An 18,528-nucleotide genomic window follows, 5' to 3' on the forward strand; every position below is an offset into this window, starting at 1 on the left:
CCTCCTCCTCCTCCTCCTCCTCCTCCTCCTCCTCCTCCTCCTCCTCCTCCTCCTCCTTCTCCTTCTCCTCCTCCTCCTCGGGAAGAGTCGCCGACCGGCCGCCCGGCGCCCAGAGAGCGCTCCGGGGAGCCTGGAGGTGGGCGCCGGGGAGGCGCAGGGCGGGCCGGACTCGCGGCGACCTCAGCACCGTCCGTCGCCCGGCACGCTCAGCATCCCTCCCTCTGACCGGAGAAAAGCATCGCCAAGTGAAAGGGGGTGAGGGTGGAGGGGGAAGGGGTGTCCCGGGGACGCCGGCCTCTCCGGACTGCCCTCCCGGGCCTCGCAGACTGTGGGGGCTTTAACCGCCGCGCACCCGGCCAAGCGGAGGGAGAGTTCCTTCCACCCCACCCCCAGCCCACCAGACGGAATTATTCACAAAGTTTCCCCAAACCGAGTTCCTACGAAAGCCCCGCCAAATCGGACTTAAATCCCACCGAGAACAGACAGAACTAAGCTCCGATTTCGTTTGGGGACTGCGGGTGGGTTGGAGGAGAAAGGGAGCGGATGAGCGCGCCCGAGGCCTGGGGTCGCGGTGCGGTTTCTGTTCACCTGTCCGCACCCGAACGGAAGGGAGCCCTCCGTCGCCGACGCCGAGCCTTTGCTCAGGATCGAGCCCCGGGGCTGCGCGAGAGCCCTGCGCACCCACCATGTGTTCCGGAAGGATGGGGTCCCCGCTTCCAGAGAAAATCCGCACTTGGGGTGGCGGCTTCCAGCAAGGCACACACCCCACCGCCGCGGATGCTTATTCTGCGCAAAGAATCGTGTTTCTGATCTATCAATCGATTGATCCATCGGGTAGGATTGCAAAGAGCCCCGGATTGACCACCCACTGTGCACCACGAGGATCTCCCAGGTCCAGCCGCCACTCCTGAAGTGACCCCCAACATCGAAACACCGTGGCGACTCTGCCCTCCGCTCCCAGGGTCTCACTCTGTGGGGTTCCCGGGAAGAAGGCTGGGAGGGCCGCTTCGGGAGAGGCTGAGATATTGGCAGTGACAGGACAGAGTTCCTTTTTGTTTTTCTTGGCCCCCCCCCCCCCCCGCCAGGTTTCATTACGTTTTGGGATTTTGGTTTTTGCAATTCACTCTAAAGCAAATGACAAAAGCATGGAGATCTTCAGCACAGCTCCCTCTTGGTTACCCCTTCTGGATAAAACGGGTCTCAGAGATGGGAAATGGCTGACCCAGTGACCCAGTCCACCAAGCCAGGAAGTTGGAGGCTGAGCTGGAATGGGAACCCAGGCCGCAGGCCTCCCTCCCTCCCCTCCGATCAAACACATTTGCAGCTCTTCCCAGCCCCCATGCCCACCCCTTGCCCGTTTCCTGACTCCCCCTTCCCCAGGTGGGTGCGACGTGGCACCTGCCCGGAGAGGATCTCTCTCTTGGATACACGTTCCCCAATCAGGTGCCCCTGGGCTCAGAAGAGGGAACCCTGGAAAGTGAGGGGCTGATGGAGAGAGCGGTTTCCGCATTTGTAAACGGGGTAATAACAGCACCCACTTCACTCATGTTTTTTTGTAAAGATGTACAAGGATAGGATATTGTGAGTTTCATAAATTTAAAAGGGCTGCAGGGTGTTTCCTCCTGGTGCGTGGGGGTGAGGGTCCTGCATGAGTTCAGCAAAGCCCCCTGAGAACGTCCAGAGGCTCTCACTATGGTCCTCCTGGCTTTGGGGGTGCCTAGGACAGAGGCTTGGGGGAGCGGGGTTGTGAGCCCTCCTGCCCTTTCTGGCTAGATCCAGCACAGAAAGGACTCCAGGTACAAGGCCCGGGAGGACATGTCTTTCCGCCACCCTTTCAGTTCCACCTCAAAAGCACGTGCTAGGGAGACCTTCCCTGACCGCCTACCTACTCCAAAGAGCATGCTCTTCCTCGGAGGCACTCTGAGGTGCTGTCCCTGGCACCCACCACAGCTCCGGGCAGGCGGCGTGGCTGCCTCCCCCAGAGGAAGAGGTGGTGGCGGAACGGAAGGTTTGTAAGGATTCATCCTTGCAAGTTCGTAGCTTCAGTTCTAAGGAGGTGGAGGAGGAGCGGCAGAATTGGGTAAGAAAGGGGGGAAGGTGGTCCTACGTGAAAACAACAAAATTTCTCAGGGGAGCGAGCCTTGCATATCCTGCTGGGTGAAAGGGCGTGGCTTCTCCAGCCCGAGGAAGGCTCCGGCGCAGAGCTGCTCCTGGAGCGCCAGCACTTCCGGTGCCGCTGCCAGAGATGCGCTGCCTTGGGAAAACTCCTCTCAATCCATTCTAGTGGGGAGTCCGGATTGAAACCGACTTGCTGCTCCTACCCCATGGGCCACCTGACTGGGGGTGCAGGTCAACCCCTCCCCCACCCCTTTGATCTTTCTGTCCCTGGGAGCCTGGCCACCCCCAGTGCTCTCTCTCACTCTTCTAAGCTTCCCTCTTCCTCTGATAACTGTATTTCCCCACCCAATCCTAACACTGCTGTCTCCACTCCGAGCCCTGATAATGAGAGTGCGTGTGTACATACCAACACAAACACGCCTGCTTGAGTTGAATACTCAAGTGAAAGGTGTGTATATGGACTTGGGGGTGTATCTGTCTCTCTAACATAAAGCATCTTAGAGGCGTGTGGACAAATGGTAGGTACACACACCTATGGACTTATATGCTTGGGTTTTCAAATGTACACACTGGCAATTCGACCTGCACAGTGGTGGGTCTGTGTAAGAGACAAGTATAGTAGGGCTATTGCTCTTCACCTTTGGGTATGTAGATATGTATATATCACAGCCTAGACTCCGTATTTGCAGATCCATTAAGGAACCTCTCTATTCTTAGAGGGATGCTAATGGATCATCAGTTAGACACCCGTTTATTGGTATAGTTGTATCTGGATGGAGTCTCTGTGTACCTGTGGTCATAGATGCTTGCACGTGGACACGTGTCCACCAAGGTACTGGGCACTCTTGTTTAGAGGCAGGTCCTGCGCGCAGACTGAAAATGCGGCCACCAAGCCAGGCCAGCTGCATTTCCTACGCCCTCTGAGGAGCCAGCAAACTGGACTGGCCTCCCACCCCCGGATTACTGTCCCAGTTCGCGCACGGCCTCGGCCTCAGCCTCACGGGCGCCAGGGGACAGGTGGGACGTCCCAGGGCAGAAGCCCAGACTGTGGGTCCCTCCTGCGGCCCTGGGGGGGGGGGGGGGCCGCAGCAGGAGCTGGGGTGTCCAAACCAAATGGGGCCACAGCCGGAAGCGGAAGCCGGGGCCGGGCGGTGGGGGGGTGGTGGGCGCAGCGAAGGCGGCGGTCGCGGAGTGCCAGGCCCCGGGCACCCGGCGGGGGCGTGCGCGCCGCGTGCCAGCCCGGCCGGCTCCTCCCCCAGCCCGGCGTCTGTTTACCAACAACCTGCGGCCGCTCCGCAGCGACGCATTCCGACGCGGTGAATAAGCTGCCGGCACTCGGGTCCGTGCTCTGCTTCCCCTCAGCTCCGCGGGCCCGGGCCCGAGCGGGGGGCCTCCCGCCGCAGCTTCCCGGCGCCCCCCCAGCCCGACGCAGCGCCCCGGCGCCGCCGAGCTGCTCCCCTGGCCCCTCGGGCATCGCAGCCCCGCCAGCTCCCTCCGTTTCTGCCTTCGTGACCGTGACGTTCCCAGACGGCCCTGTCCCCCGCCACCCCGCAGCTCGGTCGCAGAGGACCCCGGGGTAGCCAGCCCCTTCGATCCCCGGCTCCGAAGCTTCCTCCCTCCGGCTGCCCCGGGGGCGGGCCCTGGCGCCGGGCCTCCCGTGAAGTCACCCCGTGCGGCGGCCAATCCGGGGCGTCTAGGTGGGCGGGGCCCCTGTCGGGTCCCGGGAACCGAACCCACGAGCAAGAAGAGGGGGGCCCCCCATGGACTTAGGGGGAGGGGAAAAGCCATGGGGGCAACCCCGGAACCCCTTTCCCAGGCGCGCGCTCCCGGCTGAAAGAGGCGCAGAGACACTTTCCCGGGATCTTAAGTCTGGGGGAGGCTCGCCGGGGGGCCCCCTCGGCCTCAGCGCCCGAGGCTCGGAGAAGAGACCGTTGGCCAAGAGGGCGGACTGCGTGCGGGGTCATGGCGTAGGCCCTCCGGCCCCGGCCCGGCCGCAATGTCCTCCTCGCCCTGCCCCCTCCCTGGCCCGGACGCCTCCAGAGCGCTCTTCCCGGATATCGCCCCCGTCCCGTCCGTCGTGGCTGCCTACCCGCTAGGCTTGTCCCCCGCAACCGCAGGCGCCTCGGATTTCCCCTGCTCTGGGCCGTACGGCCACCTCCTGCCTTGCCCCTACCCCGCCGGACCCACGGCGCCCGCAGACGCCTACCCGCCCTGCCAGCACCCCGCGGCGCCCGCCCCGCCCCCTCCGCCGGCGCGGGAGGCAGGTAAGGACGCGGCTGCTCCCCCACCTCCTGGGTCCTCCTCCTGTGAACCCCTAAACCTGGTCTTCGCCTGGTTGGGCGCAGCTAGCGGGATTCAGACTTTACTCAGATTCCAGGGGATCTGGGAGTGGGAGGAAGGCAAAGGGATGGGGCGGGGGATGGGGTTAGAGGATGGGGGAAGGGAGAGGGGGAGGGGCGTGGGCGAGCTGATCTAGGTCTCCTTTCAAGACCGACCTGGTTTCGATTTTCAGTGTGTGAAGCGGGGGCGGCGGGGCCCACGGGGCCCTCCACCCCACCCCCTGGAGCCCCCGGGGTGGTGTGTATCTCCGGGTAACCGGGTAACGGAAAACTGAAAGAATCCAGATGTGGGTGTGGGTGCCCAGCCCCTTCCCCAGGGCTCTCTCCGTCCTGCACGCCCCTTCCCCGCGTCGCCCCTCTCCGCTGCATTCGTTTAGTGCTCAAGCCAAAGCCTGAAAAGCAGAAATGGGGTTTCAGCGGAGGGCAGTGGGAGTGGTGGCCTATCTGGGGCCCCTTTCCCTCTGCTCCTGGACTTTGCCCAAAGCGCCGGACTGAGAGGGGGGACGCTGACCTGGGCCAGGACTCTGCCATCCACTGTCCTAGGAATGTGGCCACAGGTGTGCAAACCTCAGCCTTCCAGCCACAGGAGCCGCCTCCATCACCTCTGCCCCCTGCCTTTGGGGCATGTCAGGCCCGAGTTCCCATTGCCTGGAGCAACTCTGGGCTCCGGAGAAAGTGCTCGCGGGAGGTCATCAAAGCCTCCAAGGGGCAAGGAGCCTGTCTTCCTGGTCCTGGGATCACCGTACCTGCACCGCCTGTCCTGGCTGCCAGCTCAGACCCCAGGCCCCCCACATCCCTGCCCCCACCGAACTGACCCCACAGTGGTCTTTGGCAGTTTCCTCCAAGGTTGCACATCGCATGAACTGATGACCTCGCTGGAGTCAGCCCAGGACCGAGACATCTTCCTGCTCCTGTCACTCTGCTGAGACACGGAAGCTCCTAAGCCTCAGAGCTAGGGGTGACCCTAGACATTTGGGAGCTCAATCTCCTGGATGTACAGACGAGCACACAGAGGCCTAAAGAAAGGGTGTGTGTGGGCAAAGGACACAGCCTGTATTCCTGACTCCTGGGCTTGGCAAATTGACTTTCACTACGGGAGGCCAGAAAAGTGGATTTTAGGGAAGGTTCTCAGAGCCCCCCAATGCTAACTGCTTTCTGTGCGGAACGGTGGCTGCCTCTCCCCAGCTGCTGAGGCCATCACTGGGGGATGGGCAATTGGGGAAGATGTCTACAAATTATCTCATTGCTACAAACCAGCCCTCAGTCCCTTCCCTTCAGAATATGCAGATGTGGTACCTTTGTGTGTGAGTGCATGTTTGCCGCGGGGCGGGGGTGGGAGTAAGATAATCCGGTCCTTCAGATAACTGCCAAAAAATGGGGAAGGTGTTTTGAGCCCTGCTGACCACCGTCCCTGCCTCCCCTTCTCAGTCTAGGGCTGGGAGTGAGAGTTCATTTTCTTTATGCAATTTCCCCGGGTGCAACGAAAACCACACTGGTTTTGGACTATTATAGATGGCAGCGTTTTTCACGGAACCCGGTGGGTTTGGCTCACTCTGGTTGGGACGACTGGGGTGTGAGAGAGGGCCTGGGGTCCTCCTTTCGGCCCCCTCAGCGTCCACCCCCGCCTCAGGGGGAGGTTTGGCTCCTGATGAGCTAAGTGCCACCACCCTGTGAGCTGGGACTTCAGGGAGGCCCCGGGGCTCCGGAGCGCGGACCAGGGGAGATCTTGTCGGGACTTGCTGCTGCAGCTGTCAGCGAGGGAGCCTGGGGGGCTGCTGGGAGAGCCGGGGCGCTGAGGGCTGCGGAGTTCCGAGCCCCGTGGGCTGCCTCCAGGGCTCTCTCTGCGTCACCCTCCGAAATGGCCGGTCCCGCAGCCAGAGAGGTGGGCGCTGGGCTGCCAGCCCCAGGCTTGGAGCCATGAAGGCTGGACGGCGCAGGCTGGAGCGGAAACCCAACCGTTTTTTCTTTTCTTTTTTTTCTTCTGAGAATTGACTGAGGTGGGGGGGGGGGGGGGCGGGAGGTCGTAGGGGGTGGATCGGGGAAACCCGATGCGCCCCAGGCCCAGGGAGAGGGATGCAGGGGAGGCAGCCAGCCAAGGGCGGGGAACCTGCCGTGTGGGTTGAGCCAGACAGGACGAAGGTCGAGGGGATGGGACAAGGGGGGACCCCAGCCGTCTGCGCTCAGGGGTCCAGCGCCCCCGCAGCTGGGACTGTTCGCTCTAAGCCCGAGGGCATGTCAGCCGCTCGGTGCACCAGCCCATCGGCACGGGATGGTCTCCGTGTCCCCATGCAGAAGTGCAGGTGGGAGCCGCCCGCGTCCGAAGTGGACACTTTCTCGCCCCCTCTCCCCCCACACTCAAGGGCCGAGAGGCCGAGCCGAGGGGCCGGAGGTGACCAGCTCTCCCGCGGCCACCGCAGCGCGATCCGATCCAGAAGGGGCCGAGGGCCGCGCGTCGCCTCTGCAGCCCCGGGTCGCCTCCCCAACCGGCCCGCCGAGATCCCCCCTGTGAGTCGGCCGGGCGGCCTCCGGGGTCCCCGAAAGCCTCCGCCCCGGGCCAGCCGGCCCAGCGGGCAGGGGAGCGGTGGCCAGCGTTCCCGCCGAGCGCTCCCGAGGAGCCGGGCGCTTTGGGGCGGCATCAGAGGGGCGCTGATCCTGGACCCCCCCACCCCTTCCTCTGGCGGCGGAGGGGATGCCACGCAGCCGCTGTCAGGCTCCTCTAAGCCGGGCCTGGAGCTCCTCTCGCCTGGAACGCCCTGCCCCGTCCTCCCCGGGCCTCAGCCCAGCCCTCCACCCAGCCTGTCAGCCCCACCCCGCCCCGCCACACCCCGAGCTGGCGCCACCGCCACCGGCTGAACTTTGACCTCTCGCCGCGGGCACCGCCCCTGCCCTCGCTCGGGCCCTGGGCGCTTTCTTCCCAGGTCACGGGGCCCCTGAGAGTGTGAGTTCCCCGAGGGCAAGTGGAGCGGAGGGTAGAGAAGAGCCGCCCCGCGCCGGGGCTTTTTGCTCATCCCAGGCCAGCATGCAAATGAGATGCAAATGAGCCCATGAAAAACCCGGCGCGTCCGGCCCTCGTTCATCGCACCCTCTGTCCCGCTGTCTGTCCCGCAGAGTCCGGGAAGCCGCCGCCGTCCCCGGAGCCCTCGGAGCGGCTCCCGCGGGCCCCGACCAAAAGGCTGCGCAAGCCCAGGACTATCTACTCGAGCCTGCAGCTGCAGCACCTGAACCAGCGCTTCCAGCACACGCAGTACCTGGCGCTGCCCGAGAGGGCCCAGCTGGCGGCACAGCTCGGCCTCACCCAGACCCAGGTGGGGCCGGTCCCATCCTTCCTGCATGCTAACCATTCCTCCGCGTTCTCCGGGAACGCACCCCCGGGGTGGGAGCGACCTATGAGTCCCTTAGCCCTGTTGTCACAAGTTCTCCAGGGTGTGTTCCTAGCTGGCCCTGGACACCCGGGGGAGTGTATTACCAGGGGTTGGGGGAAGGGGAGGCTTCGGTGGAGGAAGGGATCCAGATTGGGGGAGCTCAGGGGCGTCCAGGACTGTGGAGGACTGGAGCGAGTGTTCCCTGGTTCTGCTCTTCCCCCAGGGCTGCTCCCTACTGGGTCACATCCTTCCACACACGTATTCCGCCTCATTCTGTCCCCTTTTCTCCCTGAAGGTAAAGATCTGGTTTCAGAACAAACGTTCGAAATACAAGAAGCTCCTGAAGCAGAGCTCTGGGGGACAGGAAGGGGACTTGTTCGGGAGGCCCTCCTCCCTGTCTCCCTGCTCCCCACCCCTGCCATCCCTCTGGGATCTCCCCAGGGCAGGGGCCCTGCCTGCTGGGAGCTATGGCAACAGCTTTGGAGCCTGGTATCAGCACCACTGCCCGGATGTTCTGGCTCCACCCCAGATGATGTGAGCCTGCGCAAAGGTGGGCCGGGCCCCTAGCCCTCCTCCACAGCCCAGGACCCGGCCCATCCGCACCTCCTCTGGGCTGGGAGGAAACCAGCTCCAGGTGGATTTTCTCAGGATGAGGAACTAGAAGAGGATAAGGATGAGATGGAGCCCTGTTCCCCTTGGCCCCATCACCCAAGGAGCCCAATAAAGGACTTCCTGCTCCTCACTACCACCATGGACTGAGTACCTTCCCTTCAGCTGACCAGAGGCTCTGGAGAGAGTCATTGGCTGGAGTTCAGACTGCTCCCAGGACCCCTGTCTTGCCACCCCTTCCTTGAGGGACCACAGTCCTACCACAGTCCGGAGTCAAAACCAGCAAGACACACTGAGTGGTTTTAATGGGTGTGCCTTGGACCGTGCCCAACCCATTTGAGAGCAGAAGCGGGCATGAGGTGGGCATCCAGTCTTCAAGTTGCCCACCATCAGGTCCCTCCTCCCAGTGTTTCCTAGAGGTCAGCCCATCACCCCATCACTGATGTACCTTCTCACCTTCCTGTGAGGGAGAGGAATGCTGAAAATGTGGAGTTCCTAGGCCTATGGATAATTTATGTTCTCTTAAAAAGCCCTCCCCTCCCCCCCCCCGTTTATAACTTTGAGTAGATAATGGTTTCAATTATCCTTATAATTCGATGAGTATTTATTGAGCCCTGCCTCATACCTAACAACCCCACGTGCACATATTATTGGGAACACAGTAGGGTAATACTTTGGACAGAATGGGGACAAACAGGCTCCCTGGAAGAGTGTAAGTAGAGACACCCCAAATGGGTGGGGTGGGCCCAGCAATTCCGCTCCCCACACCTGACTCTGTCTGAATGAAATACATGGATGACCAGTCGGACTAGTGTCCCCGTGCTCCTGCCAGCTCCTCCTACTGTGACTTCCAGAAATTAAAGTTTGTACAAAAACCCGGGCCCTGGCTGAGGTGTGTTTGTTTCCTGACTTCTGGGGCTGGCTGCTCATCTCCTTCCCTCCCCTCTGGCTCTTCCAGCCCTGAACTAGAGGCACTGGAGCCTGGGTTTGCCTCTGCTACTAGTTCTGTGACGCTAGTTCTAGAATGTCCTAATAACGTCCATATTTTCATGACGCTTCGGTGTGAAACCAGAAGATGCTAATGCTGGGAACAACCTCAGTCCTCACCAGCTACGTCTCTCCTGGCCCAGTTCTGGAAAGAGCCAGACACCACACCGCCCCCTGTGCCCCACTTTCAGCTCAGACAGACCCTGCCCCCCTTGGAAGAGAATGTACCCACCACGTCGATCCAGCTCATCCCCAAGAGAAGAGTGTTCCTTGTGGGTGGCAAGGCTCCAGCCCACATAGAGGAAAGGGTAGGAGGGGGTGGAGGAGAAGAAAACCCCAGAAGGAACTGGACTTCTCCGTCCAATAAACATTCGTGGAGCCTCTGCTCTGCCAGATCCCAGATGCCAAGGTGACTTAGGCAGACCCTGTGGGTACCAAGGTGACCGAGAGACTCTGCAGGCTGACAGGGGAGCCAGACAAATGGCAGCCACTGGTGTGGGGCCAGGCTCATGGATAAACAGAAGTGTGGGCATAGTCCAGGGCCCCAACTAGGCCTGGGCCCATCAGTAGACTTATAGCCACCCTGCCCCACCATACATACGGCACCCAGCGGCAGGGGACAGGGTGGTCAATAACTCAGAGAATCCAGCCCAGCCTGACTGGAGGGGTGGGGGAGGGGCCTCCAAGTCCAGGAAAACAGCTCCCAATTCCAGCTTTCCTCTTACTGCCTGAACCTGTTCCCGGGCACACAGGCCCGTCCTGTCTGGAAAGACCACTCACTACGTTGAGTCAATCCCACCAGCCGGAGAAAGGCCCAAATTAGCCTTGTGTGTAGAGTAGGAGGTGGGGAGTGCGATTCAGTGGAAGCCCCCTGCTCAGGAGAAGGTCTGCAGTCCGTCCCTCCTAGGCCCTGTTCTGGGTCAGTGACCACCCCCACTTCCCAAAACACACGTGGAGGTTTCTCCTGGGGGTGGCAAATGGCACGGGGTCGGCAAAGCCAAGATCCAGGAGCAGTGAAGAATGAGGGTGTCAAGAGGAGAAGCCTCCTCTTCCTCAGCACCAGTGCCTTCCCCCCACCCCTGGCTCCCCTCTTTCCACGGCTCTCAGGGGACCCTGCCCCAGATGCCTCCTCTGGTCTCCTCTGAGGCTACCAGCCCTCGGGGCTGCTGATCCCTCCCACTGCAGGTTGCACACACTCCTCTTTCCACAGACCCACGATAAGATCTACCGCCCCATCTCGGAAAGCCTCCAAAGGCGAGATTAATTGGACAGCCAAACACGAGTCGCATCGTTAAAACAACAGCCCAGGTTGTAAAGTTAAGTAGCAGCAGTGTAATTGCTCTCCCAGCCAGAGGCCTGCTGAGCTGACAGCGTCTCCCCCTTTCCACCCGCATCCAGCTGCCCTTTCCAGGGCAGGAAGGGGCACCCTCTCCTCCTTGGGAGCCAGGTCAGCTTCCCTGAGCTCCTGGGGGACCATGGGCCTGGAACCCCAGCAGAGGAGGATCCCCCTCCCCCCTCCCTCCAGCCTCTGAGCTGTAGGCGGGGAGCCTGTGGTCTCTTCTGTGAGGGAGCTCTTCTCAGAAAATCGGGTCCATGAGGGAGAGAGGATGAGTCCGAGTGGTTAAGAATGGGGGCTTTGGCCTGGCCAGTGAGCATGGTCTTGTGCACCAAAAGGTTGCTGGCTTGATTACCAGTCAGGGCACATACTCAGGTCAGGGTGTGAGTTCAAACCCATGCAGGAGGCAACCAATTGATCTCTCTCTGTCTCTGAAAAAAATAAAAATGAAAACATTTTTAAAAGGGGGGGAGGGGCTTTGCCCTCCAAAGAGTCCCAGTCTTGTGCTTCTGCCCCTCTGAGGGGAGCACTCATAGGCCCTGCTCGCAGTGTGGTTGTGATGAGGAAATGAGATAGTGCTTGTAAAGTGCTTGACATGGTGCCGGGAACATAGTAAGCACTTCATACACAGCACATATAGCTGCTGCGTGATGATCAGGGGGAAGGGGTCAGGTCACTGCCATCCATTCACTTCTCTCGGGCCCATCTGCCACCTGAGGGTAGGGAAGGGGGATGGGGCTGGAGACGCCACGCATCCCTGGTCACCACCAGTTGAGAGCAGGACCCAGGCAAGACCCTCGGTGCACTGGGCACGTAAACCAGCCGAGACTGGCAAGTGGAACCCATGGGGAGTCCAGGGCACATTCTCTCCCGTGTAAGGGTCTCAGCCACAAGAAAGCTGACTCCGGGCTTCCCTTCCCTCTCGCCACGTGCTATTTTAAGACCTGCTCCCCATTTTCTCCCCCAACGAAATGAGATTCAATTAATTCAATTAAAGCAATTTTGGGAGCAGCTCCTGAAGGCTTTCAATGTGAGATAATTACAAGTAATTTGCTCCTGTGAAGAGGAAAAGGGCACCGAGGGTCTGGGGGGAAAGGAGGCAGTCCCCTCCCCACCAAAAGCACACACACATCCAGAGGGATTCCACTCGGCGATCTTAACTGCCCTCCCATTGGCCAAATTACTTGCAGGTGGGGAGAGGGAGAACGCGGTGGTGGGAGGGGGCTGGGAAGACACGGAGTGACAGGCCGCCCCTCCCCCACCCCCCAACCCTCTGTGCGCAGAGAGGTGGGGGGCTGGCCGCTCCCGACAAAATGTCTGCACGGCCCTAGCAGCTGATTACTCAGCTCTAAACCTCATCTGAGCTTGGATGCCTGAACTTGCCTCTGGGATTGTATCCAGAGTCAATGGAATGCTATCCGGGTAGCTGAGGCCTGTGTAGACCGGGCTTGGAGATCAAGGACGAACCCCATCGCTTATAAGGGATGTGGGCCGAGAGGAGGAGGAGGAAGGCCAGAGAAGGAGACACTGACTTTCTGCTCTCCAGGAGGTGATGGTACACCCGCTGTCTCTCCCCCCTGGATCTGTGCTTTCTAGTTCTGCCTCGTATCTGAGCTCAGCTCTCCCCATGGCGGTGGTGGCAAATCGCCTCTCGGCCAGCACCAGTTCACCTGGGGTCACCCTTTCCTGGCCCGGGCTCATTTGACCGGGAGGAGGCGGAGGGGCAGCATGATGGTGCTAAGAAGGGCCTACAGGCAGAGGCTAGGAGATGGGCTTCTGGTCTTTGCAAAGACCCCTTAAACCTAGCCTGCAGGGTAGCTGGTTTCAATGGACTAGGGTTCCCCATTAGCTGGGAGCTCTGTCCAGGAGATGAGTAATGTGTTAACAATGATGTGGGAAAAGAAAAACTCATTGACCGTCTCCCCCAATTCCCCCCTGTAAATTTCTGTTTTTATCTTCCCTTCTTTCCCATCTCTCTTCTTGCTTCTCCCCTTCCAAGGAGAAGTGTGGCTCCTTCAGCTCTAGTCTCCCCCCCACCCCCTCCAGCCCCTGCCCCTGCCCCTGCCCCTCCTCTGAGTAGCAGGCATGGCTGTTGGGCCAGGGGGAGCCAGGGAAAGTCCTATCAGTGAGTCCCTGGGCTACTGCTGTGTCTTCCTTTCCAATGAAAAACTTCGAGAGGGAAGGTGGCCCTCTCCATCGCCCCTTCCCCCTCTCCTGGCCAGCCCAGCTAGGTTAAAAGGGGGACAGGGGGGAATTAAAGACACTTCCACCCCAAACCTCAACATGCAAAGGTCCCAGTCAAATGCATGGAGACATGCAGAGATGCAGGGATCAGCACAGGGACATCATCATTGCACACACATTTCCACAGAAGACGGTGCATTTACAGCCAGGCAGACACCCACAGTGGCATACAGAGCAGGCAGAGCCGCACACAGAGACACATGTGAGCATGGGTTCATGAAGCCTTCCTATGGTTGTACATTGACATACATGAGAAAGCCCAACACAGAGGGACAAACCAGGAAGGAGATACATATGGGCTTAAACATATGCAGAAACAGACAGAAACAACCCAGAAACACACACCAACTAGCCTCTTTGGGAGGGAAGAGAACCTGAGTCTCCTCTTCTATCTTCTCCTTCCTCTTCCTCCTCCTCCCCGTCCCCCTCCCCCTCTCCCTCCTCTTCTATCTACTTCCCCTTCCCTCCCCTCCCCTCCCCTCTTCTCCCCTTCCCTCCTCTTCTTTCTCCTCCCCTCCTCCTCCCTCTTTCTTTTCTCCCTCCTCCTCCTCCTCCTCCTCCTCCTCCTCCTCCTCCTTCTCCTACCTCTTCATCCTCCTTCTCCTCCTCCCCTTGCCTCTTTCCACTCCTTCTCATTCCTGCCCCCTTTCCTCTCCTGTTTTCTGGGACTATGTCCCATATGAGCAGAGGATGGAGACCGAATAGCCACAGAAACCAGATGATTTTATTATGACCCTTTTTCTTTGTTCTCTGAAGCCTTTGCTTCTGCCGCCATATTGGATGCATCCTGTAGCTCTTTCCCACCCCACAGCTTGATGCCTATAAGGTGCTCAGCCCCACTGGCATCCTGGGAGCTGTGTCTGGCCAGCCCAGGAAGGAGAAAGGAATGGGCCCCACGCTCCCTCCGAACATCGAGTGTTTTTTATTCACGTGCCAGGTTTCAGCTGCCCTGGTCCAAAAGGGAAAGATTGCTTCATTTCCAGGGGAGGGTGCCGCTCTCTGTGGAACTCCCACGGAACACATTCCTCTCAGCTTCCTCCGAGCCATCCCCTTCCAGATTTCAGTTGGATTCGGGGTCAGATAGAAGGAAACCCCTTTGGTCCGCATGATCCTGTAGCCCCCACTCTCCCACTCTCCCCACTTCAAGCCGATGAACAAGACACAGGCCCATCACAGGCCGGAAGACGGCATCTGCATGATCCCACTCGAGTCAGAGGCTCTGCTCAGGAATCCCTGTGGCCTTGACGTCCAGCCCATGGTCACCTTCTCTGCCCTGATTGGCTACCGCCTCAGGACTTCCACTCCTCCCTCAGACTGGAGGCTGCCAGGGAGCCGGGCACTGGCCTCCTCTCTCAGTCTGTGGGTCACCTCCATCCATGGCTCCTTCCTCAGCCAGATCGCTCCTCCCCCAACCCCACTGCTCTCTGTCTTTTAGGGGTGAAGGCCTCCGTGCATGGGGTTGGGCAGAAGACTAGGAATGAATGGGGGCATGTGACCCCGCTCAGGTTCCGCCTCTCACCGCACATCATGCCTGCCACAGCACCACCGCTAAGACCCCTCCTCTCAGGCTAGACCCGGGAGCTGCTTTCTCAGTCTCCGCATGCCAGGGCCTGTTGCAAACTCCTCCTCCCAGCCCCGGAGCCACCAGGAATTCTTTGCTCCAGCAGATTCCGGGGGAAGCCAGACTGAGCGGAGGCTCCTGACATGCCTCTGCTGGGCTCCTGTCACATTCCCCAAGCCCAGGGGAATCAGCTGGGCCCATGGGTGCAGGCTCCTGCCACCCCCAGTGACCTCCTCAAGTCCTCCTCCCTCCCTCTCCCAAGCCTGAATCTGCCTGGGACTCATCCCTGGCTTTGGATGCCTCCTGCTCCCAGCCCCTCTACAGCCCGTCTGAACAACAAGGACTATTCCCCTGGTCTCCTGAAAAAGTGAAAATTGTCTCTTCCTTCAGAGAGACTTCATGGAGTCTCTGGAATGCAGACACACAGTTACAAGGTCTTGGGCACGTCACGTTACCTTTCTGGGTCTTTATTTCCTCACCTATGCAGTGAGGATCATGATCAAACTGTCTTGGAAGGTCATGGAGACCAGGAGAGTGGACCCTTGCTAAGCCCTGACATACACCAGGTGGGCAAGGGGATGCGGCAACTTAATCCTTCACCTTGGTCATGCCAATTTGGTCCTGGACACGGTATGTCCTTCTTTCCTCACCCACCCAAGTTCTCCTCTGACCACAGGATGGCGAAGAGTACAGTTCCATCCCTAGAAACACAGATAATAAGGAGCCGGATGCCTGAGTTCAAGTCCAACTCTATGACCTTGGGCAAGTTTCCTAATCTCTCTGCACCTTACCTCACTCACTGGGAAAGGGAGATAATGATAGCACGGGCCTCACCGAGTTGTGGTGAGGACTAAAGGAGGTAATACCGTAAGGATTCAGCCACGATGAGTTATTATTATTTTCTCCAACCACCGAGCATGAAAAGCCTTCTCTGTCCCTGAAGGACTTGCCCAAGTCCTTTATTTTCCTGTTGCCCCTCGCCTGGGAGCAGACCTGTAGTCTGGCTGTCTCCCCCAGACCCCCAGCCTCATGAGTGGGGGCTGGACAGAAGCTGCTTTGTGAAGAGCAGAGAAAGCTGTGCAGGAGGAGGCTCAAGGGTGGGGATGGCGCCCAGGATAGCTTTGTGGGCGCCCCAGGTGAGAAGGTTAGCACCCTCCCTACCCAGATCTTGGGAGGATCCGAGTGTGAGCTGGGCATCGGTTTTCCCCTGCTTCCCCTCCTTACCAGCTGGCCTGAGGCTCCCTCTGGCCTCTTGTTTTCCTCAGTTTACCCCCTACTCTCCCTCAGCCAAGGGCACTCACCTCCTCTCCCCCCATCGGTGATTTCTGAGCTTAGGCCTCGCTGGCTCCAGGGGCGGGCGTGGGGCAGTGCCACACGCGTTGCATGACGTGGCCAGGCGCCTTCGGTGCGCAGGGAAGGGCACCCTGCTGCCACCGTGGCTGCCGCCGCTGCACCCGTTTGCCAGGTGCAAGGTGAACTGCCTGGGTGGGGGGACCCCCCCCCCCCCCCCCGTCCCAGTTAATCTTCCAGGGTGTGGAGTCTCCCTTCCCTGCTTACTCAGCAGACATCTCCAATCCACTCGCCCCAGGAGACAACCCAGGAATTTGGGCCTCGAGGCCCCACCCCTGTCAGCCCCATCCCCAGGTCTGCCTTCTTCCGGGGTGTCTATCCCGGCCGCCCTGGGCCCCTGCGCCCTCCCTTCCTTCTCTCAGAGAGCCCATGGGGCTCAGCAGGCCGGCAGGCCAGTTCCATACCCACCCCCTCCAACCAGCCAGCGGCTGGGCCAATTCAACAACAGCAGTGGGGGGAGGGCTGGGGGAGGGGGTGCTCAAATCACACTTGTCATCCACAGGACAATCTTGGTTCGGCAGTGAGGGCCAGGGTTTGGGAGCCCCCTCAGTAGTGCCTGTCCAGACGTGACCTGGTGTGGGCCAAGGAGCACTGCCCCTCATTTGCTGTGTGACCTCGGACAAGTCACACAGCCTCTCTGGGCCTGCTTCCCCATGCTCAGGTGAGATCCTGCCCAGGGAGGAGACGGTCCCTGTTAGTTCCTGCCGCTCAGAGGCAGCGAGGGAATGCTGGGTAATCCTCTGTCCTCTCATTTAACCACCCGAAGCAGAGAGAGGGGGCAGCCCTTCCCCCCAGCCTCACAGCCCCTCAGCTGATGGGACAGGAAGCCGAAGCTGAGGGGAGCTGGGGGAGCGGGCCCAAAAGATGGGACAGGAAGCCGAAGCTGAGGGGAGCTGGGGGAGCGGGCCCAAAAGCTCTCGGGACTTTGTTTACTCACTCGGTCATTAGGTGTGCACTGAGCCTCTGGCTGCTCTGGCCTGTGCTAGGCATGTGTGTGTGTGTGTGTGTGTGTGTGTGTGTGTGTGTGTCTCTCTCAGACATGCCCAGGTTCCTGCCCTCAGCCCCGGTGCCCCCACTCAATCCCCTACCTCCAGCTCTCCCCTCAGGGTATAAAGATTTCCCAGACCTCTCGCCTTCCAGCCCCGCAGTCCTCCCCAGGGGGAGCACAAACACTCCCCGCGGTCCACGGCCAGTGCTGTGAGCTGGGACGAGGTTGTGAAGGAGAGTCACCCAGTTAGTGACCAGCAGGGCAAATGACAAAGAAGAAAGATGGAGAGGGGGTGTACTGGGGATCCAGGCCTCACAGAGCTGGAGGCTGGCCTTCCTGATTCCCTGGCAATAGCCTTCTCCACAGGCCCCCCCCACCATGGGGCCCCCTGCCCCGAGCCCCACCTGAGCCCTCTCAGCGTGTCCTCCGTGTCCTCCGACCCCTCTCCCCAGGGCGGCCCAGGAAACTGTCTCCCCGCACATTTTGGCTTCTCAGCCTCCTGGTCTCAGGCTGCCCGGCGGTTGGTAAACAGCTTATTAAGGTGATTAACGCTGCAATTAAAGCTGGAAAAACAGAGGCCAGGGTGCTGGCTGAAGACTCCCCCTTTCCCCCTGCTGGTCTCCCCCCTCCCTGACCTCCCCTCTTTCATCCCCTCAGGGCTTGGTTGACGCAATATGGCCTGGCGTGGCCAACCGGAGCCCTCCGGGGCACTGGGAGGCTGGGCATCAGGGTCCCTCTCAGCTGCCCAGGCCCTTCCCCGTGGAGGTGGGGGGAGGGGAGGGCTCTGCGGGACTGGGGAGTAAGGGCAGGGACGGGTGCTGCTGAGGCAGACGGTGGATGGAGGCTGAGTGCGGTGCCTGAGACGCCTTAAAGGGAGGAACCTTCGGGACAGAATCACCCTTCTCACCCAGGTCCCCAAGTGACAGGGGCTGGGCTGTCTCCTCCTAGAAGTGGGGCACACGGGTGCAGGTGCCAGGAAGCTTCTAGACCCCAGCCCTCCCCTGAGCCCAGCGTTCAGGGGAGGATTAGGGACCCTCTGGATGCACATCTCCCAGCCAGCATCAGCTCTCACAAACCTGAGGGCCCCCATGACTGCGCTCTCGGCTTCTCCCCCAAGCCTCCTTCCTCTCTAACCCCCCCTCCAAGTCCTGCAAGGGGAGTTATTCTGTATGCGGGGTCCCCAGGAAGTATGCTCCCAGACCCCCAGCTCTGCCTGTCCTAGCTGCCTCCTTTCAAAGCATCATTCAAATGCCACCTCTCCCTGAAGACTTCCTGCCAGCTGCCCCTCCGCACTGGAGCCAACCTGTCCTCCCTGACTGGGTTGGGTTTGCCCAACGTGAAGGGGGGGGGGGGCGCCTGTCCAGGGTGGGCCCTGCCTCGGACCCTGGAGCCCCCAGCACAGGCCTGTGCCTCCTCCCCCAGGCTGTGCTCCTCCATGGTGCCAGCTCCCTGAACTGCCTGCCTGGCATGGGGCAGGTGCTCAGTAACTACTCGTTGACTTACTCTGTTTTAGAGCATCCTTAGGGATGGGTGGATCAACCAAGGTGGCAGGTGCAGCGGGGGGCCTGGGTCTGAGTCCAGGGGCCTGGGAGCGGAGGAGGGGGCCGTAAGGGAGGCAGAGAGTAAGTACCATC

At 60.4% G+C, this 18,528-nt stretch overlaps 1 protein-coding gene across 1 annotated transcript; it reads left to right on the forward strand.

The window, feature by feature from the left end:
• The first annotated feature begins 3,708 nt into the window (after positions 1-3,708).
• DLX4 (distal-less homeobox 4) lies at positions 3,709-8,485 on the forward strand. Its single transcript, XM_036451425.2, has 3 exons — positions 3,709-4,382; positions 7,566-7,762; positions 8,115-8,485. The coding sequence occupies exons 1-3, from the start codon at positions 4,115-4,117 to the stop codon at positions 8,355-8,357; spliced, it is 708 nt and encodes a 235-aa protein (XP_036307318.1). The 5' UTR covers positions 3,709-4,114; the 3' UTR covers positions 8,358-8,485.
• Positions 8,486-18,528: the final 10,043 nt, after the last annotated feature.

The sequence above is a fragment of the Pipistrellus kuhlii genome, unplaced genomic scaffold, assembly GCF_014108245.1.
Source record: "Pipistrellus kuhlii isolate mPipKuh1 unplaced genomic scaffold, mPipKuh1.p scaffold_m20_p_22, whole genome shotgun sequence".
NCBI classification, from domain to species: Eukaryota; Metazoa; Chordata; class Mammalia; order Chiroptera; family Vespertilionidae; genus Pipistrellus; species Pipistrellus kuhlii.